This window comes from Pterocles gutturalis, unplaced genomic scaffold (assembly GCF_000699245.1).
Source record: "Pterocles gutturalis isolate BGI_N339 unplaced genomic scaffold, ASM69924v1 scaffold31763, whole genome shotgun sequence".
Taxonomy (NCBI): Eukaryota; Metazoa; Chordata; class Aves; order Pterocliformes; family Pteroclidae; genus Pterocles; species Pterocles gutturalis.
The window spans coordinates 35,132-60,516 of NW_010124085.1; the positions used below are offsets into that span (position 1 = coordinate 35,132).

At 38.1% G+C, this 25,385-nt stretch overlaps 1 protein-coding gene across 1 annotated transcript in view; it reads left to right on the forward strand.

Annotated features, from left to right (window-relative positions):
* LOC104465206 (raftlin-like) overlaps window positions 1–25,385 on the forward strand; it is a gene marked incomplete at its 3' end in the record, with an annotated part of 57,173 nt that overhangs the window by 26,161 nt on the left and 5,627 nt on the right. The window contains exon 3 of the mRNA XM_010078158.1: window positions 11,641–11,749. Within this exon, the coding sequence (XP_010076460.1) occupies window positions 11,641–11,749 (109 nt within the window). The remainder of the gene's footprint in view (window positions 1–11,640; window positions 11,750–25,385) is intronic.

Here is a 25,385-nt window from a genome sequence, read left to right on the forward strand (position 1 = left end):
CCTGCTGCAAATAATGAGAGTATTTACATGCGTGAGTTTGCAATGTTAAGTAAGCGCTTAAGCACTTCTGCTGGATTGAGGTCCAAGGGTTCAGCATCTTCCAGGACTGAGCTGTGAAGACATGTCAGGGAAAAGCAGCATCCTTCTCGGCAGAGCGACGTGGTCTTCAAGCCAGAGCTCTCAGTGTGTCCCTGCTGTCTCGTACCGTATCCAGTAGTTTACATCTGTGCAGAATGATTGTGAAAGAGTACAAAATCTTAATTGCCTACTCACTCACTTGGGTGCCAGTGTTCAGACACAGACTTTAGACAGCTGTAAATGACTGTACAAAATTGAAGACAGTAGAGAGTCTTGAACCAATTATATTTCCTTTTACATTCACACTCCATTTCTTTGCATTCCCTTGTCTGTCATTTCTGACTGCCTAGGGAAGCGGAAGGGTCTTGGTGCAGTGGGAAAAAGCAGACAAGTACCAGCAGGGGAAATTACATCAGTTTGGTGTTTAATGTAGTCTAAATCTTCCTGAGTTTGTCTGGGAGTATGATAGAAGCTGCTGTAATTGTGTGTGGGTGCAATGAATATTTGCATTGCCCAGCTCAAGGAAGAGATGGGTGTTGCACTCATTTGAGATGACTGTGGCCTGCATAGAGACCAGCTGGATTTGAACTGTGAGTTCATCCCATTCCACTAACAGCCAGGAGGAAAAAATATGAGACAGTAGGAAAAAAAAAAGACATACTGTTAATTTTTTTAATTAACCTTTCTCATTACACTGCTGATAAAGAATAAATGATGCTTTTCTCACTGAGGACTGTCAGGTCTCTGGCATCTGTAGGCTGTCTCTGTATAAAACAGCTGAACTCTTAGCTGGAAGTTAAGGTCTGCTTAGGAAATGCGTTGATCAGATGGGCATTTATTTCTCTCCTAAGACTTTAGGAGTATAAGTAGTCCAGCTACAGTTGTAGGATCACTAGTAACATCATTTATGCTATGAAGTACAAAGTGATCCCCTGCTGTTTTCTGTAATGGTGATGCCAAGGAGCTTTGTGCTATGGTTTTGTTGTAATTTTGTTTAGAGGTTGACTCTGTGATTTCTTTGCAGCAAACAGGTTACCTGCAGCAGTCAGAAGCTGTCCAAGATAGTAACATGCACAAGACACCTAGAGATTATGATATTAAAAACTAGTGAGTATGGAAATAAAAGGGCAGGGAATAAAAAGGCAGAAATACAAGTTCTGTAATGGGGAGCCAAGGAGTCATAAAAAGCTCTGTACCTTGGTGTGGGGCCCACCTTCAGGCTTCTCAAACACTTTCTGCAAAACACTTGAAGCTCCTTTCTTACTGCAGGTGTTATACCATGGATGGCTTCAATACTATACACTCCATCTGTCAGTTGTGTGGCAAATGCCAGGTGTGGTTTTTCACCTTGTTATTTTTGTTGCCTGAATGGAACAGAAAGGAAGGTACAGTAATTTAAATTCTGTGTAAATGGAGACAGAACTGAATACTTGAATTAGTCTTTAATCAGTGTTGCACCTTCATATGTCAGTTTTATGTTTTAAAGTGAATACTGTTGGCTCACCTTTTGAGTGCTTAGTTTATAGCTCTGCCTCTCCAAAGGTAGGAGGAGGCTATACCAGCTGCAGCCGATGATGTGCATCAGGAGCTACATGCTGCTGCTATTGTTGAGATTGGCAGTGCCTCAGTTTGTTCAAGAATAAAATGGAAAAAGTAGCACTTAAACGTTTTAGGCATTAAAACTCATGGGAAAAGTATCTGTTAGGGTTACTCCTATTTTGCCGTTGTCCCGGAGTTTTAAAATACTAAGCGTGAACTTGCAATGTCATTATACATTTAAGGTTACTTTTAAAGTCAGAAGGATAATTTTGTGTTTAATCTGTACTGATATTTCTGTGACTTAATTATCTTAGCTGTCTAATCAGTTCTGGTAAATAAGGAAGTAAGGAGTCATTCAAGGACATTTGAGGAAATGCCTCAATATACATGGAAGTGATAAATGTTTAAAAGCAGTGTTTGTCCTTTGGAAATGTTACGGAAAATGTGAAAGTAAAGCACAGATTTATTTTTTTAAAATCAGGAATACAATTGTTTGCACTGCAAGAAGTGCCATGTTCAATTAAAGTAAATGAAGTAAATATAGGAGTGTTGAGTCCTTTACAGGCACTGGGCATGAAGGTAGTCTACTAAGTAGCTGAAGGACTCTCCCATTGCTCTTATTTAATTTGATGTAATGAATTTAAATATTTAAATATTTCTGTAACACCTCATTGCATTGTGCATGCTAACCAGTTGATTGGAAGTGGTTTGGAAGTCAAATAGAATAGTCGGTTAAAGGAATAATAACTCTCGTATTCCTGTGAATACTTCCTCTCTAAATTTCAATGTACTTCTTAATTAAAAAGCAATTGACTGTTTTACTGTCTATGCTGAGTTCTGAGATACTTGGGTTTCTTGGAGAAGGCAGTCTCATTAAAAATATGCAAAGAAAAATCTTCAAGCTCAGGTTTTTACAGATATTTTTTTTTTCTGAATGTAGGGAAGGCTCCAGGTGTGAAGTACAGCCCCTGGCCTGCTGGTTCACATTGATTCACGCTTGAGAAAAGTTGATTCACACTGATTTACACTTGAAGACAAGAATCTCAGGAAAAGGAATATATGGTGGTACCCTAGAAAGCGTGAATGTGTGATAGCATATCACTCCTGGCAGAAGGGACAGGGGAAGGTCTGTGTATTTGGGAGGTTCTGGCTAACCAAGATAAGAAGAGTAGCATGTATGTCGTTTATGTTCCCCCAAGGAACAGAGATCGTTAATTCTTTCTGTGTGTACTGACCTTTATCTCTTTGCCCTTACATTTCCATACTCATTAGTTTTTAATATCATAATCTCTAGGTGTCTTGTGCGTGTTACTATTTCGGACAGCTTCTGACTGCTGCAGGTAACCTGTTCCCTGCAAAGAAATCACAGAGTCAACCCCTGAACAAAATTGTAACAAAACCATAGCACAAAACCGCTTGAATTTATTCCCAGCTCTCTGTCGTGTGACACCCCTGTTTGGTGTCTCAAAGTTCAATGTCAATTAAAATGTCTTAATTTCCCCTTCTAAATACTGTGCACCAGAAAGCAAGCTCCATTCTCTTCCATTAGGAAAGAACATGGTCCGGATTCATAAACTTGTCTGCTTACAATAGTGTTGACATCTTTGCAGATGCTCCGTTTCACCGCAGTAGAGTGAAGCAGTGGATATAAATTGAATTCCAGAGAGGTCTCTTAGGACATACCCTTCTACAGGTTTTGCCTGCAGTCAATAAAGCAATCAGCAGGGAAATGTTGCTATACAGAAGTAGACTAAGAATATACTTTTTTAGAGTGATAGTCTATGTTTACCTCAAACAACTTTGCAGCTGTTTTTCCTTTCTGTAAAATAATGAGGTATGAAGTGTCAGGTGTGCCAGTGATAACTTGATGAGGTTATTCTGATTCTGTTTCTATAATTTCCCTGCATCCATTAATCCTGATGAAATGCAAACTTTAATCACTTGGACAAAAATAATTCTATTTATCTGCAAAGGAATTTGATAGGCTGAGTTCAAAAGTATACTAGTAAAACAGGATCTTTACAATTTCTTTTTTTTTTTGCTGGTATGCGATGTTAATTCCAAGTGATTTCAAATAATGAGGTCTTCTGAGATATAGCTAAAATTTGTGTCCTCTGTGTCATTTGAAGTCTGGATTTACAGAAAATGTGGAAAATGGATTTATAGAAAATCTGGATTTATAAAAAATGTAAAGTAACGTGATGTAAATGCAAAAGATTGAAATGGCTTAAACATGCAATGTGAAATGATTTAGACAGGACAGTAGTTGTTGAGTTGTTTCTTTAATGCTATGTTTGCATTTCTAGTTGTCAGTGTCCACTTGGTATTTGCTTAATTATTTTGACCAAAGGTTTTGGGCAGCTAAGTCAGAGGAAATCCTGATTTTCCACACCTGAATGACCAACTGTTTCACTCTTTTTCCAGTTAGCTAAACTCCCCTTTTAATAGTAGTGAACAGCCCTTCCCATGAAGGAAAGGAAAACTGTCGTATACCAAGGAACTGATTAAGTACAAAAAGACATAATTATGTTGGGAAGAAGCACCAGCCTCTGTAAGCATTAGGCTTTGTGAAGTCTTGGTTTGGTCTTCTGGCATTTGGATTTGCACGTTTGACTTCTGAAGGCAAAGGAAAATTATTCTAAAAACATCCAGACAATCAAGTTTGTGATTCTTAGTTGTTTGAGACACCTTCTAACCCCAAAAAGCTTTTCTTCTCTTGAAGCTTTTTTGATAGGCCCCTGAAACAGGGAATTCTTGCTCTGACTTTGTGTAGAATTCAGTGGATAGAGCATCGAGCCATGACTAGTGCCTCTGCCTGGCAAGCTTATCTTTGAGTTTCCGTGGATGTTTCTTCTTTTTCCATTCTTTTAGTTCTACATTTGACCTTCAGTGGTGCATCACTGTATAAAACATGTACAGTGGTCTGGAGCTTTCTTGGAGCGCACGCTCTGCCACATCAGCTGCATCCCCCGCTCTAATGTCATTTGCAAACTTGAATACACCTTGTCCCCCGCTTTCCATCATCAATGAAGATGTTAAACATGATAGGTCCCAGGTTGCAGATCCCTGCATGGGAACTCCCTTTGTTATTGTCCTCCAGACAGGGCATCACCATTAACCATGGAACCGGTTTTCACTCAGATGGTTCTCTAGACTGTAGTATCCTAACTTGCATACAAGAATAGTGTGGTAGCTAGTGCCAAACCTCTTGCTAAAATTGCCGTCAATGACAGGCCACTACCCTCCCTCCACTTGGCCACAAATCTACTCATTTTAACATCAAAGGCAATGGAGTTGGTCAGGTATGATTTACCCTTGCTGCATCCATGCTGACTGTTCCCAGCAGCCTTCTCCTTCATGGGCCCTGAAATCTGCTAGAAAAGTCTCTGCAGAAATACAAGAATTCCAGTTAAAGGCATTTCAAAATAATACAGTCTGACAAAAAATATCAGTGCTCTCCTCCAGTGCTTCAGTGCTTGCTTGAGTTGGTTGTCCTGGTTTCAGCTGGGACAGAGTTGACTTTCTTCATAGTAGCTAGTGTGAGGCTGTGTTTTGAACTTGTGCTGAGAAGAAGGCTGATGACATACTGATGTTTGCCATTGTTGCCAGGAAAGTCGAAGACTTTTCAGCTTCTCTGCTGTGCTGGTGTCTGCAGGTGCAGGAGAAACTGGGAGGGAGCACAGTCCCAATTACTACCCTAGGATTCAACCTTAGGTTTAGGATTGAGACCGTAAGTGGCCAATGGTATATTCCGTATCATGTACGTCATGCCCCGTATATAGATGAGGTTTTGTCCAGAAGCTCTCTCTCTTTCTCCGTGTCATCCCCTCTTTTCCTGGGTTGGCTCTCTCTGAGTGGTCCCTCTCTCAGGGTCATCTTGCTCTCTCAGGCAGCTCTTGGTCTTGTACGCTCAGGCTCTTATCTCCATTCTGGGATTGCAGTTTGGGGACTCTCCCTGCTCCGGGATCATTAGCTGGGAATAGGCTGAGCCTTGGTCATCAGGTGGTGAGCAGTAGCACTGTGTATCACTCATATATATACTTGTATATATTACTATTATTATTATTGTCATCATCATCATCATTATTATTTTCAATATTGTTTAGTTATTAAATTGTTCTTCTCTCAACCCACGAGTCTCTTTTCCGTTTACCCCTTTAATTCTCTCCCCCATCCCCAGGAGGGGGGAGGGTGAGTGAAGGGTTGTTGTGGTGTTTGTTTTGCTAGCCAGGGTCAAAACTACAGCATTGATGAAAAGTGGATAATTTGAATTGGTACAATATATTTTAATTTAATTGTATATGCATGTGTGTGTATATATATGTGGATCTATTTGGTTTTTATATAGGATTTAGGCTTGAAGATGGCCAATGTCTGACCTTGCCTTCATAAGCATGAGGATCAAACAGGCTTTGTGTGCAAAAGCAGTGTGTGTTGTTGCTCTCAGCAAGCTGATTTCAGTTTGCTGTAAAAAAAATATTTATTCCATACCCATCTTCCTTTAGCTCAAGAGACAATGGCTTGAGTTCTTAAAGGTTGTTATTTGTTTCAAGTTCAAAGAAATACGTATTTCCTCACAAGAACTTTTAACATTGACCCAAAATAAATGTTCTTTCATATGGGTTATCAAAATTATAAACACTGCACATTAAAGATGCCTATGTATCCATACGTGTCTGAACTTCTCTCAAGAAACTCTAAATGCTGTAATTTTTAAAAGTTCATAAATTTTACTAACAAATAATATATATTCCAGTGATAAGGTTTCCTGTATAAGAAAATTCCTAGTAAAGAAAATACTTAGGTGTTAAGACAGTGTGACATGGGTTAGAGTTGAGGTTGTTATGATATAATATACCTGCTTTTATTTTTATAAAATAAATGTGTGTGTTGGGCGGGTGTCATAAAACCTATGGGTTTTTAGGTACTCTAGTTTTGCTAGATTTTTAACTTGGAATTACACAGATCACCAACTGGTCATGTTAATCACCTTGATGTGGTTTTATTCTTTTGTAATGTGGATCAATTTGTTATAAATATACAGTTATATTTTGAATGGTAGAGCTATTCCTGTGTAGTGGAAAATCTCATAACTGCAGGTATGTTCCTAGCATCATCTTATTCAAATAGTCGTTAGAGTGTCTGTGCAGCTTACAAGTTTGCTTTTGGTTTTCCAAATTCGTGGGCATGGAGAACTTCAGGCAGATTAGGGCTGAATGTTGGCTCCCTCATTTTCTTCTTGTATCTGAAAAGGACTGGAAATCCTGTTTGTAACAGACACCAAGTTATCAGCTTTAATAGTTACTGTGTAAGTTACAGCTGGTTATGGTTTATCTGCCATGAAATGGCACTTAACTGCAAACAGCTGTGCAGGAAATGACAGCCTACTGAAACAACCGTTGTAAAATATTTTTGGCCAGTGAACTTCCAATTATTAGTGAAAATCTTATTTATTCTCTGTATTTTCTTCTTCTTTAGTGGCACTAGAGGTCCTGTTTAGGATTTAAGACTCCACTCTTTTCAAGAGTGTGGTCCTCAGCCTTTCACATGTCGCTAACACTTGAAGGTACCCTCTACCCTCAGCCCTAACGGCCCTCTGCACAGCACCAGGTAGACTGAAATTCCCTCTCGGCTCTTTGGCACCCCCTCGTTAAGGTTGTCCATGGTGTTCACTGAGGTTACCTACAGTGACAGAAAAATCTATCTTTGGGAAAATAGACAAAGATTAACAAACAATGAGATATATAGCAAAGGAAGAAAACCAAATGAAAGCCCAGGATGTATAAGATACAGTGAAATTTTCTGTCAGTCTTCGTGATTAACTAGTGGTTAGCCTCTCCTTGGGCGGTGAGCAGGAGACTGCCCTTCCTCACTGCAGGTGAAGCGATAGAGTTGTTCTCCCTGTCCCTTCTGTTCCCTCTCAGGTATCACGAAATGCGTTAGGGTGAGTACAAAGCGTTGTAATGAGTCGGGGTGTACCAGCTTCTCCAGTTTGTCTTAGCTTCCAAGAAGGGTACAGCATTACTGTATCCAGGTGTGCTTCTTTCAGGAATGGGCCATTTTTAATTAACCCAGGGGTTTTTTTGTTAGAGGAGCAAAAGTAATTAAAAAAAATTGAATGTTGGAAGACAATGAAGGTAGGAAGATCCCATTTTCCAACCTAGGTGGAGGAAGAGAAGAGGAAGAAATTGCTGACTACATCCAGAAGAAAAGGAAGATCTTTCAGACTGTTCAGGCTTACATGTTTTTTTGACAAAAATGATCTTAGCATTTCTCTTTCACTTTCTGTTGAGAAATATTTTATGATGGGAAAGTGGAAATTAACTTTACGTAAAGCTGTTGCTTTAATTTTAAAATATTTTATACATTGGACTGCTGGTAACTTCTTTGCTATAAAACTGATAAGAGACTCCAGAGTATGGATTATTGGATTATTTCTCAAATGATTGACATAAGTCCCTCTTCAGAAGAGAACAGGGGGGGGTACAAGACTGAAGTCAGTAGATGTGAGCTCTGCTTTTGACCTTTCCTCTGACTTCTGTGGTCGTGACAGATGTGCATATTTGGGGGTCTTAATTCATAGTCTCTAATGAAAGTGGTCCTAAAAGTAGCCCCATTAAATGAATGAAACCAAAAATATAATAATTTCTGTTCAGTATAGAATTTACCTGTACCTTTGTTTAGCTAGTTCTGTATGGCTATACTAATAATATTCAAAGAGTTCTATTGAGAGACTTTTATGATACTTATGAAATACTTTGTAATTAATTTATGAAATGCATTATTATATAGAGACTGGAAATAATTTCTCGCCCACCTGGATTTGCTCATAAAATTATTCTTACAGTCTGTGAAATTCATAGCTATTTATTATTTTCTTGTGAAAAGCTCTGGCTTTTGTTTTGTTTGTTTTTGACAGATAATAGGCTCTTACATGTTTCCTGAAAAGGTGAAAACTATGAGTATAGACAAAGACTTGCCTTTAACAAATATGGACATATTTTTCTTGAAGGCACGGGAAAATACTTTTTGGTAATACATGGTGCTTGTGCTGGAAGATTTTAACTAAAGACTACTGTCTTTAGCAAGATCTGTTACGTGTGTACTGCAGAATAATGTTCCTAACAGAGTGCAATGGTATTTGATGCAATTTCTTTCATCAGCCCTAGTGCAGAGGTAGCTCTGAAACTCTTAGAGGAAGAATTCTCTGTCTGCTCTTTGCTTAAATATTTACAAGCAGCAAGTATATTTCAAAGTAAGTGCTTGTTAAAGGAGGAAAAATAAACAGGTCATTTTAGGCAGTTGCAGTAAAAATAATGATATTTTTATGGATATGATCTGTATCTCAGATAACTTATACTTCTTTCAAAGAAGTTGGAAGTAGATCCTCCAAAAACTGCACAAAATCAGGGCCAGGGAGCTGTTGAGGTGGGAGGAGAGGAATTAAAAAAGGTTCAAGGGCATGCTTCCCTCTTCGTTGTACCTGGGTATAAACCTCACCAATGTAGGTTGAAAACAATGTGGTTTTATGGGTAGCCAGTGGGTTTAAACACAAAAATATCTTTCTCATTCTTTCGGAGCAATTACAATAGTAAGTTTTAATGTTTGTCACAGCAAGTATTTACAGCAGCGCTGCAGTTTGCATGGAGGCTTGGTCCCTATGTAAGGAATAGGCCTTGGCGAAAGAGCGGGCACAGAAATAGCATGGCATGTTCTTAATTTCTGGGATTTGACATCTTAAATTTGAATTTGAGCTGTATTATTCCAAAGTCTCTGGGCTGGGCGTATGGCTTCCTCAGCCAGGCTGGAAGGGGGCTGTGATGAGTGCGGTGGGTTATCCCAGTGAGGGAACTGGAACTGATGGAGACGTTTGTTCCTCACATTTGTAGAGGCTTAGTGTTGTCCTCCAAAAATGGGATTGCTTGCCTAAAAAGGACTTGGTTCCTTGCTGCCTGTTCCTGGTAACCCACTTCTGGTTTGTAATCAAACCACAACTGAAGCACTAGAGAATTGTGTTTTCTCCATTTGTTGTTGTATGGGCTTTGCATTGCAATGTCAAGTGGCAGTTTTGATGCTTTATTGATTACTAGAGCATTAGAGAGCCCTAGCTTGTACTTATTTCTATCTGGAACATGGCTAGATAATATCAGGGCTGCATTGCCAGTTAGCCAGATTCAGATTTTAGAAAAAAATGTAGGTATACTAGTAAGTACTCTAGCAAAGAGACTTGTTTATTTTTGTTTTCTTGAATTCATTGAATTAATCGGTGGCAGAAAATCTGCACATAATAGATTATTTTATCTAGAACAGCAAAATGGTTGTCTGCAGTTAATGTGTTGTCCCTTACAAAATGGTTTTGTGTTTTGTTTTGTTTTTTTTTTCCCCTGACAAATTTGTTCTTTGGTGCTTAAATTAATTTCTGTATGCTTGTTACAGAGGAGTAGTGGTGGAACACTTTTAGTCCCCAATAATGATTTCTGTAAGTCCTACAAAGATGTTTGGAGAGTTTCCTAGGACACCAATGTTGTGTTAAAGTTTTTGTCCAGAATCGAGAACAGAATGGGACCACAAGTTGTGAGAAGAACCTAGAAAGCAGAGGAAAAACAAATAGGGAAAGGACTTCAAGTGTTCCCAAACAATTCATAGTCTGGTACTGCCTGTCCCACGTATAAGTGAGATAAGAGAAATGAACTGAGAGTATAGACTGTGTGAAAGTGGGAGGATCAAGTAAAAAATATAATGTTGTGTGATACTTCAGAAAATTTCTGCAGTATTGCCTAGGAAACACACTGCCAGTTTGCAGTCAGCAGCCTACGCATCTCATGTCTCCGAGTAACTGTTAGCATCTCGGGAAAGCCCCTGGGACCATCTGTACCTGGAGTGAGTTTTACATGTCGCACAGTCTCAGTCCCGAGAACAGGGCTTTTACACCGACTTGCTTTGGCAGGCATGGCAAGCCTTCAAAGCCCTTGTTCTGTTGTTTTGCTGCTTGAACTCTCGGTTCAAACTTCTGCACCTTTCTTTCTGTCCTGTAGGTACCGAGTGCATCAAGCGACTGCTGACCAGGGTTAGCTCTTTATTTCAAACTAGATCTTTTGATTCTGTACATGGGATGTTAAGATTACTACTTTGTTATTAATCCCAAGAATTATAGGCTGGCTTTTATTTTTGTACATTATGCCCTATGTTTTGCTAACAAGCTGATAAAACAAATGCTTCTCTAGATTTTCTCTATTGATCAGGCCTATCAGTTTCCTTTCATGGGAGTCCAGAGGAGATGAAAACTGCCTTCAGTAGCACTGCTTTGCAGTGCATGCCTACAGACCATTTGTCAAGATCATTCAGGATAATTTACAAACTTTCCCTTGGCATATTTTGACCGATATGTTTCCATAGCACTGATTTGTTCAGCGATGTATATGGCAGATGCCATACGCTTTGAATTATTTTAGGACTTAGTGTCTTCTGAAAGAGAAGGGATTTCACACATAGCGTTACATTTCTCAACAATAAAGCATGAGGTAAGACTGAAGGACAGACTACTTTGATTACCCCCTGATTTTTAGATGTTGGCTTAAAATGGTGGTAGATAAGGGATTCATTGAACTGCTGTCTGTGCAACAGGCCCTACATCAGGGTGCCCCATGGGGCCCAGAGCATCTCTCAGCCCGTTGCACTGGAACCTGCTTTTTGCATATTCTGAGTTACATCACCTGTACATCTCCTTGGCGTTGGTCAGAGATGCCAGTCTGACAAAGTGTTTGTTGGACAGATGAAGAAATTTGGAAGACCTTGAGACATTCCACCATCTGCAGTCATTAGTGTGATTTCCTTCTCTAGCAAGGAGGTGAGATGCTGTAGCTGCCGCTTGCCAGAATTGTGTTGAGTTCTAAGGAATGAATGTGCTGGAAACGAAGTTTTGTCTGAAGGTTAGCTCTCTATGGGAAATATTTGTAAAGGGGGTGTCTGGATATCCATTGTTAAGAACAGAAGCTGATTCTTTTTTTTTATCTGTCTCTTTAGGTCTCCAAAAGGTGATGTCCGTAGTGAAGGATATGTCTTGGAGGTAGAGTGCTGTTCCTCTTTAAACCAGCTTTCAGACAAAAAGGAGATACCTGATTTTATTAAGAAAGTGAGTAAAAAAAAAGAGCAAAAACCGAAAGACAGTATGCTTTTATTTGCACTGTGATTACTGCTTCTAGTTCTGTCAGTCTGATGACAGGAATATGTGTGCATTCTGTGCATTTGAAACACTGCACTAGAATTTGATGTTTTGTAATTTGAAGTATCTGAAGGGCAGTTATACTTATTGAGAGAAGCAAGTTTGATCGTGTTATTGTGAGAAAATGATTTGTGGTATCACAGGTCAGTGGCCTCTCACAGATGGTATCAACTAAGTTACCAATGCAGAAAACAGTCCTGTAACATTTTAAGTTGAAGCAATATATGTAATTTCCATTTTAGCATGAAAATATACTGTTGGATAATGCTGTACCTAGAAGGCCTATTAACTCCTGGAATCCTCCAAATTATTTAAGTTGTGTTTTGGTATCACGTGGTGTTAGCATTTAGAGATGGTACTGGTAACCTAAATACCTTTGTTACCCAAAATAGTGTTGCTTTCAGTAAACTATTATATATACTTGGGAATTTGAAAAGAACCCTGCGATTCGTTATTTGTTGCCTTCTTTTTTAAAATTATTTTTGATGCTGTCATATTCTGCCAGACTGGAAATGAATGGGTTATGTCCATTTTAGTGAAGACAGATTCATGGTGCGTGTTTCAAATTTTGCAGCATCTGTTGTGTCCTATTGCATGTCATAAAAACTAGCATTAAATACTATATTTACTCAGCCACATGGCATAAGAATAGCTTGAGTAGGCATACTCCCCTAGCTTTAATCCATCTTGCAGTGGTAATAGTTAAGACAATTTTGTAGAACAAATTTCAGCACAGGCTGTATGAGCTTGATAGGGACTCAGCTTGACAGACTGCACTCACGTTCAGTCTTTCCTTTTTACTATGAATTGTAAAAACTGGATTAAACATAATACAGCTATGACTATCTGATCATTGTCATCATACTTAAATATATATAGATTTTGGTATCAGAACAAAATGAAGTTTTCTGGACACTTAGTAATATTCTAAATTTTGAGTCCGAATTTCATTTTAGGGTCTACTGTGTTAATGCACTCTTATTCTGACACTATCTTACATTATTTTAATATATTCACTTAGGCAAAACTAGTGTAGTTCTTATGTATCAGTTTCAACACGTTTGCTTTTGTTCTTCAGTTCTTTGAGTCAGAGCAGAAATATAGGCTTATCTGTCACGACTGATAGCAAAATCTTATATCATGGCAACAGAAAATTTCTTTGTATTTGTAACTTCAGAAAGAGTATGGCTAACATGAAAACAAAATGACAATCCAGGAGTCAGCTTATTTCCATAAATATCCAATTCTGGGACTCTTTAGAATGCTTTTCTAGACGTGGAAATGTTTCTGTTGGTAGAAGCCATTTGATTATGGGGTTATGAAGATACCTTTTTGAAATATAATAATTTAAATTTTAATAGCTAAAATGTATTTTTACTGTTTCTCTGTAGGCTGAGTATGTCACTCATCCTCAGATGTTATTTGATGTAGTGGAATTTGAAGTTCTTTGAAGCTGTTGCTGTCAACTGTGTACTATGTCACTGTCTATATCTGATTAAGCACATTGTGAAAGTCTCAACACTTATGTAAATCTAACTCAGGAAGCAGGACTTGTTTGGGAGTGGGAATTAATCGTCATATTAACTAATTTGAGCAATAAAAGTGCCCCTTGCTTTTAAGGACATATAAAACAGATGTTTACAAACAAAATAAATGAAAAATAAAGGACGTTCTTCAATGAAAGTAATAACAAAAAGCTGTTAGAGAGGGCAACTGCTTGCTTTCAAAAAAGAACAACCCTATAATTCTTCTGAAACTGTGGAATATGGAATAGGGTGTTGTAATTGAACAGGCAAATCCTTGATCGCAGAGCTTTTCGTAATAGAGGCTTTTAGCACAGGTTGAGCATCTTACTGCGTTGCAAATTACTACATTTAAAAAAAAAGATACTAAATAGAGTAGCCATATTTTCAAAACAAAAGAACAACTAAAATTTTTCTGTAACTTTAAATTTACTAGAAGAAATGCCTCTACCCTGAGGAGATTAATTTTATTGATTTTATTGTGCACTGCTGAGCAAGTATTGTTTAGATGGAGTTTGAACAAGGATGCAATTTTAGTAACTCCTTTTCTTAATTGACTTTTTGTTGCATTGAAAACGTATGTCATATTGAATATTAACTGCTTGCTCCTGTCAAACACAGAACAGTTTTGCAATGGCATACAGCATAGGTAATGCCTTTTTTCTTCTTCTGTAACTCCATATAAATGTTTAAGAGTAATGAAGTAGAAAGAAGGGAGTTATTTCACCTGGAGAATGTTTTTCGCTCACTGAAACAAAGTGCCTCAGTACAACATTGATAAAACATGTAAGAAATGTCAAAGAAGACTCTCTGGTCAAACCTGTATTCTGTTGCTGAGACCCTCCTGCACTTTGGGACTCTGTCCCACTTCTCTACTCTCTTCTGTACATTTTTGCCATCACTGTAGTTTCTGACCACAGTAAGAGCCGTTGAAGACAGGACACAGTAAATATTGGGGACATAATGTTGCATGTTACACTCTTCCTGTACCTTAAAATCATGTTGACATTATCACATTCTGTTTGTTCTTTCATCACTGTGGATCTAGTGCAGCTCAACATGTCCTGAAGAGCTCAAGTAGTACCATGGTGTCTTTGCGTCTTTGTCATTTAATTCCTGGGCAGTGAAAGAGGTAACTTAGCTGTTGTGTATGTGCTTTACTGATATATTGGTGTTAGCGCTTCTGTCTTTAGCTCTCAGGCAAAACAGAGATTAAAAATTTGCTCATTGGCTTTTTAATGAGCAAAACTAACTTCTGAACTTCCTGATCACTGTGGCTCAGATCATTCTGAAGTTGTTACAAGTCAGAGATTTTACTTCTAAGATACTGTATTTTGTAATACTTTGACTTGTGTCTCATGTAAAATAGGGTAGCCTTTAATTGCTTCCTTAGTTGCTCTTTATTTCTGTGTATTCTGTTACTGTTTTTTCATCTAAGAGTGTTCTGAATCTGCTGAGACGAAGGAAGGAGAAGCTAGGCTGATATCGCAAGAAAAGAGTTATTTTGGCTACGCAGTCATATATGAATACCAAATATGTTTCTCATGACCTTTGTTTTCCACATCAGTCTGAGTTACACGCTCTAGAAGAACTGTAACAGGCAGAAGGTTTCACTCCTGTGTCCGTGTCTTTGCCGTTTTGGTGAAAGGTTAGGAAATGGAGTGATAATTTCTTCACCATTTCTTGCCAGTTCTGACTTTTTAAAATTTGGGAGGCACATCTTTGTATCCTTACTTGCCTGCTTAATAATGCTCTGTCAGAAGGAGATTCTTGTATGTTAACTTTTTTCCAGTTTGACCCCATTTCAGAGTTCCTATTTCTTGTCCCTATGGACTCGTTATCCTTCCCTAGGGAAGTATAAGCACAGGCAAGCATGGTTTAAAAATGCTGCAGCTTAACCAAAATCCAAATGCAGGCATCTTCCTTTTGTGTTTTGTGCTAAACAGGGACCTCTCCCTGCTGGTCTGTCCTTAGTTAACTGAGAAATAGGGCTAATTTCTTCCAACAAACCTAAGGCTGTACAGATTTTGTGTTTTCACAAGTGGACCAGTTCAGCTTGGAATATGACTGCCGTCTTAAAACACCCATGTAATGCTTATCTTGCATTGAAATCTGCTGTATGAGACAGTGTTTAGCAAATCTGCTTATTTCTGTTCCCTTTGTTGGTAGTCTTGGTGGACTTCAGTGAGCATACAGATGCCATCACCAGCAGTAGCTCAAAAGCTGCCAGTAACATATCACTCCCTTTAGCAGTCATCTGAACAGCTTCTGTAGCCAAAAGTACCCTAGAAATAATCTTGTCTCCTGCAGATGTAGTGACTTTGCCCTTAACTTTGTTGACATTTATTGTCTAGTAATAGCGTTGCTGGGACGAGGAAGTGATGGTACCTCTCAGACTTAAGTGAGTGGGACCCCTGGAGAATATGCCAACAAAACAGATTGCAGTGATGCCACTGCCTGTGTACTTGTTCTAGAGTTAGCATATGAAACAGTGACCATCAGTTCTCCCTCATACAAAGGCAAGCTGCTTCGGGAATTGGACTGTTTTGAAAGAAAGGCTGTACAATACTAACACTTGTATGAAGAACTCACATCCTGCGTTGCTGAAAGGGTCTACTGGATTTGAGCCCTCTTGCCTGTTTTGTGGAATATATGGTATTGCCTGGTATTTACTGGAATTCTAAATGTCTTTTAAAAAAGAAAATGTTATCAGGAATAGAAGTGGTCTGAGGAACAAGTATGTTTCAAGTGTTGATTTATGCACTGAAAATTAATACACATTAGTACCAACAAGTTAAACTGTAGTTGAACTTAGTGTACTACTGAAAGACAAGACATTTCTCTGAAGGGTTCAATCCTCCTGCCTGTTGTTGGCTCTCACTCCTTTGGAGGGAGTGGCCGGCAGGAGACTGGCTGAGCAGTTGGTAGGGAACTGCTACACGCCCCAGCCAACCACAGGTCAGTCTCACTGTGTGTTTCTCCATATCAATGTTTTAGTCAAACTACCAGGTTACTTCTTCTCCTGCTCTCTTGTTTTGTCCCTCCATTCATCTGTAGCTGTTTGGTGTTACCAAGATAACTGCTGTCTCAGTTCACGCACACTGTTTTCTGGAAAGTCATCTGTGTTATGGCTCTAATTGGTGAAGAATTTTTGTATTAGTATTGTGGTTAAAAGGCACGTTAATTCTCCAGCTTCTTTTAAGTTGCTAGGTAGAAGCAGGGTTGGAGTATTTAGGACTTCTCTTTCTTCTATAAAATAAAGACTGAATGCCTATATGAATTCTCAAGAGCTTTTAAAATCTTTTCCATAGATGTTCCTAGTGAAGGGAGTGATTCAGCTCAGACTTGACTCTTCACTTATTTCCTGCATATTGACTCACATCAGAATGAGCATTTTTCTTATATGATCAAAACAAGGGACTTCATATATCCATGTAGTATGTGAAAGTGATATTAAAACTCAGAAGCCACAAGTTCAAAATAATTTAAAACCCTCTTCAGCATCTAACTATGAAACAGCAAAAAGATGTGAAAGATGAGAAATGTGTCATAGGACAAATTTGTCCAAAATAATATGTACTTTTTATATATAAATTGTGTTTGTAACAGTATGACAAGCAAATGAGAAGACAAAAGTCTGCTATTTCCTAGAAAAAAAAGAATGCAAAAATTGCTAAGCTTGTAATTTTTTTTTTTTTTATTTATAATCACTAGGAATCACGTTCTTGTCTCTTTTTCCTTGTATTTTCTTATTCTTCAGCTCTTAATCTTTGCATTGAGGTTTCTTTTTTAGAAGGAAAAAAGAGATGCAGTGTATGTGTTCTGAAGAGCACTACACCATTGGTAGATTTCTTGACTGTTGCTGCAGTCTTACAAGGACCTATTCTGTGAAGTGGTGCCAGAGTTCCTTAGATGGTTATGGTAATCCTAAGCATTATTCTTGACTTTAGATATGTTTTAGCTGGCCTGTTCAGAAATTTCCTGAAGGGTATGCAGTCCAAGCAGGTGGCAGCAAAAGATAGAAGAGGGAAGAAATGGAGTCTTCAGTGTTGCTCAGAGGGCCGTTTTTCAAATGAATAAGCAGTTCAAATTTACTTCTGTGGCTAGAAAATGACCCCTCTAGAGTACTGTTTATTACCTAGGATTACTTATCTAGATATGATCTCAACCTTTTCTAAAATCATTTCCATCCTTAAAACAAACCAAAAAAATCCCACCCCAAAACCTCCATTCTCCAGGGTATTTGCAAAAGAACAATACTTTTATTTCTTTAGCACATTGTAATGAAAACCATTGCTGAGCACTTAGCTGAATGCTTTGTTTTCTGCATGTTTTCAGTGCAAACAGAGCCCCGATTTTATTTTTAAGTATTTGGATCTTAGAAGTAGATATGGTCAGGAAGCAGAAGTTGAAACTCCACATCAGTGGTTCAGCTGTTTGTGTCTGCTGTGATAATATTTATTAAAGTGCATTTTGTTAACATTTTGTAAGTGTATATATAACAAGAGATGGTAAAAAATAGCATATACTGTATTTTAAGCAGCCTGGTGTGAAGGGAAACATCTGTTCCTGGTTAAGCTTCTTTCAACTTGTGTTCTTTTGACTAAGCTCTGTAAGAGTGGTGTTGATATATATCTTCCATGAACATTGCAAAACTATTTTCAGGACTCTCCCAGGAGCCTGTTTGTGCTTTTATAATCCTTGCCCCTAGCAGCTTTTAGAGTCATCCTCTTGACCAAGATAAAAATAGATGTTATAAAGTATGTAGTTGATGTTTTTAATGATTCCACTTGGGTCTGGTGGGAAAAAAAACTTTTTAAAAAAATAACAGTAAATATGACTATTTTATACTGTGCTAAAATAAAATGTGGGCAAATTGTTCAAATTGCAATTTTGTCTACAAGCAACAGATGGCTTGATGAAACAATGTGATTTTAAAGAAACACTCTTTGGTTTATGTAAGGATAAAGTGCTCCCTGCAAATTAAATGTAAAGTCTGTAAGTTTGAGACTGAATTCTTAATTTTTAAAATATTCCTGTTGTCCTGAACCTTTTGGGTTTTTCTTTTCGTTGCTTAGGACAGAGATGGAGTAAACCAGTGTGCCAGCTTTGAAACACAAGTGCTAGTTGATCATAAGTGACTGTTTTATCACATTCTACAAAGAGCACTGAATTGTGTTCATCCAGCTAAAATGGTTGTTAGAGACAATGCTCAACCACCCATCTCTATAAATCTTTATTTTCCCCTTGCGTATGTTCACCCACTAGTATTGGTGTTTCTCTCAAAAGATTCATACACAAGACATGGTCTGCATTTTGAAAATGCCTGTTCTCTAGAGCAAGCACTTGGGACAGAGTTTCTATGAACTTTTTTTTTGACAGTGTATTTCAGGTGTTTGGATGAAGTTAACATAGCTGGCTGCTCTGTAGCCGTTTATCCCAGGTCTAAAACAATTTTTTGGGAATAGCTTGGATACATTCAGAATTTCTTTTCGGAGTTTAGAGCAAGAATGGGAGGACATGGGTATGTTAAATGGCTTTTGGGCAGGTACTGCAGTCACAGAACCTTTGTAGCCTGTGTCCAACAAAGATCACCCTTTGCCAGCTCTGTGAAGGAGCAGATGCTAAAATAAGACAATACTTTGAGAAGCATCATTGCACCCAAGACCACAGAGGATGAGATAGTGTGGTTTCAAGAGTTGTCATCTAGTGAGATACGCTGAAAGGAACAACTGTACTTGCACTACGCTGTGCTATGTGTTTAGTATCGTTATATTGTTCTCAGGAATGAATGTGTACAGCTCATGCAAGCTGGAGAGGAATTTCAAGTTGTTACTCTCATCACTGCCTTGCTTCAGTAGCAGGAGACATACAGCTCACTGTAACTTAATATCCCTTGGCAGTACTGTCTTACCAGCCTATCTTCTGTTTATTTGACATAGCAGTAGGTTTCAGGAGTTACTTGCTTCACTAAATTTCTCCTTGTTCTCTTTGTAGCTTTCAGTTCTCTTTTGCAGATGCTACTACCAATGAACATGTTGTAAAACTGCAAAGCTTGCTTTCTTTTCCCTGTTCAGTGCCTAGTTACGCTCTACGACAAATGCAGCAAGAGCTTCAGGTTTCAAATCAATGTTTCCATTGAATGGGCTGTGTACTGCAAAGACGAAATGACAGTGTTTCTTCAAGAAACTGATTAGTTTTTAACTTTTGGGTTTGTTTTTGGATTCTGTTATCTTCTCTTGGATCTATCAACTTTATTCTAATAGTCTTATCTAAAGTTTCTGAAGGGTAAAATTCTGGTCAAGGTTTTCATTGGAAGTATCAATATAAACACTGTCAACAACACTGCTTAAAGGATGCCTTTGTGGTTTGGGATTATGGTAACATTTTTCAAGGCATCCCTCCAGTGTTTTATCCCTGATAGCCCATTTTGATGTGATTGACGATGAAAATACTTGGTAATTTGAAAGCCTGAATGCAGACTGGTATTTGATTTTCTAACAGCTACATTTATATTTACTTAGATAGCCTATGTTCATATAAATATATCTCAAGTTCAGAATTGGTGTGTGTAATCTGGAATAGGTTAAAAATGCATAGGAGGTACAGGCTTAAGTGACAGAACATGCTAGTTAGAATTGAAACCTGCCAGTAATGAAGCAGTCTGAGTAACAGGGCAGAGAAATGATTAGCAATTGCTGCTTTGCTGTTTTATTAGTATAATTATCTTTTTTTTGTAATTAGTAGTAGAGATGCAAAAATGCCAAAGTCACAGAAGTCGTGAGTCATTTAGAAATATCTAAACCCCTCCTTCAGAACATTAACTAAGCTTAATTGGATTTAAAATAAGCAGTAAACTCTTGGGACTGTTGCTGTCTTCTCAGGCAGCAGCATGTGAGACCTACAGAAAATATCAGAGGCAAACTAAAAGCCTGTCTTAATTTTAAATGTCTGTTTTTAGAAGTGAACAAACTAGAAGGGGGATGTTCAGCGTTTGTGATGAAACATGTACTACTAAATATTAATGAAGGAGGACACGGTTGAAAGACAGTAATCTTGGACATCCTTTTCCAGGTCCAACTCCTGGCATGCAGTACTGAGTGTTCCCATCAAACCACAAGATCATGTTCTTTGCATGAATATCCTGGGTGCTATGTCTGTTGTCAAAGGAGACTTGCTTGAATCCTAAAAAGAAGATAGAAAAATACAGTGATTTTGTTTCTGGTACACATGAGATCTAATGCCTCTAACATTGTTCTTTTAAAAACAACAAACAAATAGACAGGAATTTATTTTATTGGCTAAGACAGCTTATGCTTGGCTTAAAGAAGATTTTAGCTCTGAGAAAAATTAACCCAGCTATTGTTTCAAAAGCCGTATGTTTTCCCATCAGTAGGACTAAGTAGCAGTCTTTCTCTTAGTTTGCTGCAGAGCTAACTCGATACATCTGACCATCAGAAAATCAGTTCATTGCACATAGAGAACGTTGTCCTTTCTCCAAGCACATTTTTACTATGTGTGCTCTTTATAAATTGTTTCTGTTGTTTGGTTTTATATTAGCAGCAGTCACTTTTACCACGTTGCTATACAGCATTCTTTTCGTACCTTCTTATATCATGAACCGTGTAGCAAACCTGTTAATTAAATGTCCAGTCCTAATGCCTAGGTTTTGAAGGTGTTTTTTTAACAGATCGTCAGGAAGTGTAAGCCTTGAGACCCTTTAGGGCTGGTACAAACTGGGGTGACCTGATGACATTAGTAAAACTGCTTTTCCTCTGGATGCATCCCAAAAATTACCAGCTCCTGGCATACAAGAGTTAATAGGAATTCCTAATACTTGTCTTATTAAATAGTTTGTTTGAAAATAGTTATCTGAGAGAGATCCTCATTATTAAATTGCTGTGCATTATTTCCCATGTTTATTGATGTGGGTGGAATACTATCCTGAGCTTGTGGGAAGTGTTTGATTTGCTGTGTGCCATCCCATGGGAGAAATGTACAGAATCTCCCTGTAAGCAGTTACCAAAGCTGACAAAAGTATATGATTATGTTCAGCATGGGATCTATATCCTTGAGCTTCTATATTTATAAGTAGTACCATCATGCTTGCTATGAATATGAGATTATTACAGAGCTGATAATGCAACAAGAAGCGCAGAATCACAAACAATATGTGTACTGTACAGTGAACTTGCCAAATGTCTTTATTCTAAGTAGATTTGAAAAGAAAACCTGTATATGGCTGTTGAAAATGAGCTTTCAGCCTGGAATCTCTGCACTTCTTTCATGGTTGTGAGGTCTATGTTTTAAAAACAAGTCGTTTTCAGAAAAGAGTATTTAATCATTCAGCCGTAATGTTGCCAGGTGTGGTTTCACAGATCTTTAAATTAGACTGTGAGCCATTTTCTAATTAGGTAGGGAGCCTTCAAGAGAACCAGAGTATTTAAAAAGATAAGACATTAATTTGCTACATGAACATAATGTTTAGTGGCACTGCTTTGTGCTGCTGATAGTTTCTTTTTTCCAAATGCAGTATAAAGTAGTGGTCAGTCAGTTCTGAAATAAACAATAATACTTTACAAATGTTAAGAAATATTAACAGACATGCCTCAGCTAAAATTCAATTAAGGCAGTGACATCAGGGTTGGACATGGTGCTTGTTCCTATTTCTGCTAGGGAGATTTGATATTTATTTCACAGATAGCAAAGGCCAGATCTGTCATTTTTTTCCCTTTAGGGGAAATGCCAGGTTTCTAATCAAGCAAATTACAGGGATGACATTAAATTCTTTAACGGCCTCGGCCTCTGTACACATGAAATTTCACCCCTTCTTTAAGCAGGTTCTATTTTTAAGCCACCATAAATCCAGTTTGTTGCAAGTGAGTTATAAACTGATTTGGATCTACCCACTTGGGGGTTTATCCAGATTGAAATAAATGAGTTGGGTTCTGCTTCTGTTGTTGAACAATAACATCGTTAGTGACAGAGACCTGTTTATTATAGCCAAGCAGCACTTTATGAGGCAATAAAAATGTTTCTGTTCCTATTTGGGAAATTATTTTTTTTTTTATTTTAAATTTTGCTGGAATTTCCCTTTTAAAAATTTCTCAAGTTGTAAAGAGCAAGTATGTAGCATAAAATACAAAAAAGGTGAGTAAAACGATTGAAATTAGTATGGATCACGTAATGTAAGGGTCTTTTTAATCTAGATTTTGTCTGATGTGGTAAATTGAAATTAGTATGGATCACGTAAGGGTGTTTTTAATCTAGATTTTGTCTGATGTGGTAAGTGGTGGAAATGCAGTTGTTTTGCTTTTTATGCTTTTTCCTCTCATTTAGTCATACAACGTGGTATGACAAGGTCCTTTGTTAGTAACCTTTGTTAGTAGTCTAAACTGGCACATAAAGGCAAGTAATTGTAGTATTTATCCAATCTGGAATATTTTCTGGGTGACCCTGTCAAAGTAGGATCATGTTCTTCCTATTCAGTTCAGCTTTACCCCTGCTTTCTCTCATGCATTGCCCTCTTACTGATTCCCAACACCGCATCTGCTAAGATATTTTCCCCAAAGGCTGGAACATATCTGTCTGTGTGTACCAGTGCAGGATGCCTCAAAGGGTCCAAAAACCTCAGGTGGCTGGTAGAAATAGCCCTTCTGCTCTGTGTATCTCCTGTGCACAATCTGTCCGGGTACTGAGGTTTGAGCTTGTTTAAGTCTGGGTTTTTGTTTTTTATAATTCAAATACTCAATATTGCAAATACAGGAAACAGGAAATGTGAATGTACACATGCTTCATAATTCATAATGTACGCATAATTCATTCTGAATGTGAACGTGTGCTCGTTTCGGCTGGAGTAGAGTTAATTTTCTTCACAGTAGCTAGTATGGGACTGTGGTTTGGATTTGTGCTGAAAATGGTGTTGATAACACAGGGATGTTTTAGTTACTGCTGAGCAGTGCTTACACAGCATCAAGGCCTTTTCTGCTCCTCACACCTCCCCACCAGCGAGTACGCTGGGGGTGCACAAGAAGCTGGGAGGGGACACAGCTGGGAAGCTGACCCCAACTGACCAAAGGGATATTCCATACCGTATGATGTCATGCTCAGCATATAAAGTGGGAGAAAAAAGAAGGAAGGGGAGGATGTTCAGAGTGATGGCATTTGTCTCCCCAAGTAACTGTTACGCATGACAGAGCCCTGCTCTCCTGGAGATGGCTGAGCGCCTGCCTGCTGATGGGAAGTAGTGAATTAATTCCTTGGTTTGCCTTGCTTGTGTGTGCAGCTTTTGCTTTACCCATTGAACCATCTTTATCTTAACCCAGGAGTTTTCTCACTTTTACCCTTCCGATTCTCTGCCCCATCCTACTTGGGGGGAGTGAGCGAGCAGCTGTGAGGTGATTATTGCTGGCTGGGGTTAAACCACGACAGAAAGCAACTATAATTTTGTACTATTTAAGCTCTCAACAGGATGCTGAAAAATCATATTGTCTATGTTTGTAGCTTGAAAATGTTCCGGCTTTATACTTTATTTATGATGAGACCTAGCCTCTTCATGGTTTTGTGGAAAGTTGTAAGGAAAGTTGGCATCTGCTGATGCATCGCTTTGCTGTTCTGCAGCTTTCATTGCACTGACTGTTGGCATCTGCTGATGCATCACTTTGCTGTTCTGCAGCTTTCATTGCACTGTTGATGTAACATTTCCTGTTAAATTGGCATAATGAGATGCTTGGTTCTCCCTTATGTAATTGGGAAAATTTGAAATATAGGTTTAAATTAGATTTTGTATTCTGTATACTACCAATTAACTTATTGGGAAAGGGCCTTGAAGATACAGTCTCTTTTTCCTGTCTTTCTGATAAACTATTAGGCTAATACAGCTTAGACTGTCATTCAGTCTTTAGTTCCTTCTGTTTCCATTCTGAGAACAAGAGCCTCAGAAGAAAAACCTCAGCATCAGGTATTCCTTAGAACAAACACTTTTTTTTTTTTTGAGTGAGCCAAGACCGTAAAAAATTGTTATAATAGCTGTGAAAGCTGTTGTCATCCAAATTACAGCATGGGAGAGTCTGATACAGCTTGACAAGGAATCTTTATTCACCCAGACAAATAAAATTACTACATACGTACTACCCTCAAACTCTTTAATAGTTACATACTAGTTAAATTTCTGTAATGAGCTGCCCTACAACCTACTAAACAAATGTAGTGACGTGTCTGTAGATCATTGATAGAAGTTTAACTGAATTTGTAACTATCATTGTATAAAAAAGTATTTGTAAAGTTACAGCAGGGAGTCAGGGCCGTTAAGCGTATTATGAATGGATCGATCATTGACATTCACTTAAACCTTTCTGAGCAAGCTAGTTACATGCTAACTTTCTTTGTAGACATATTCATTTGATCAGGATACTGCTAGTAGCGTTTTTATGTGGAGGTTACTGTCCTCTTTAGCAATGAGCTTTTAATTAAGTCAGCATCCCATGTTTGCCAGGCTGAACACCTGTGAAGACCATTGCCTTGTTTCCTGGAGAGCTCTGTTTAAGTTCCTGTGATAACGGAATTAAGAGTTAACTTAACATGGAAAATATAATAGTGGTTTGAAAGAGGAACTTCTTGTTGATCAGGTATCATCTGTAGGTTTTTGTGTTCAGAACAGTAACATGTTACCAGGAAGTAGATGATTCATTTAAAAAAAAAAAAAAGTTCTCGGTAGGGAAGATGCAGAAATGAGCTTCCTCTTAAATTAAAAAAAAAAAAAAAAAGTTGTACAAAATTCTTCCTATTTACTTGCTATTGAAAAAAAGGCCTGAACTGTTTCACATAAGTTCATACTAAATTCAGCCTTGGAAAATAATTAAGACACTTTAACTCTCTGGAATTACATGGTATGCAGGGAAAGTCAGATTATTTCTCCATTTTCAAGGCATTTATTTTTGAAATATTCATGCATGTTTAGATTTTATATTATATGAAGAGTATACATTACATGGAAACCTTTCCTTTTCAGTGGGTGATTTTGA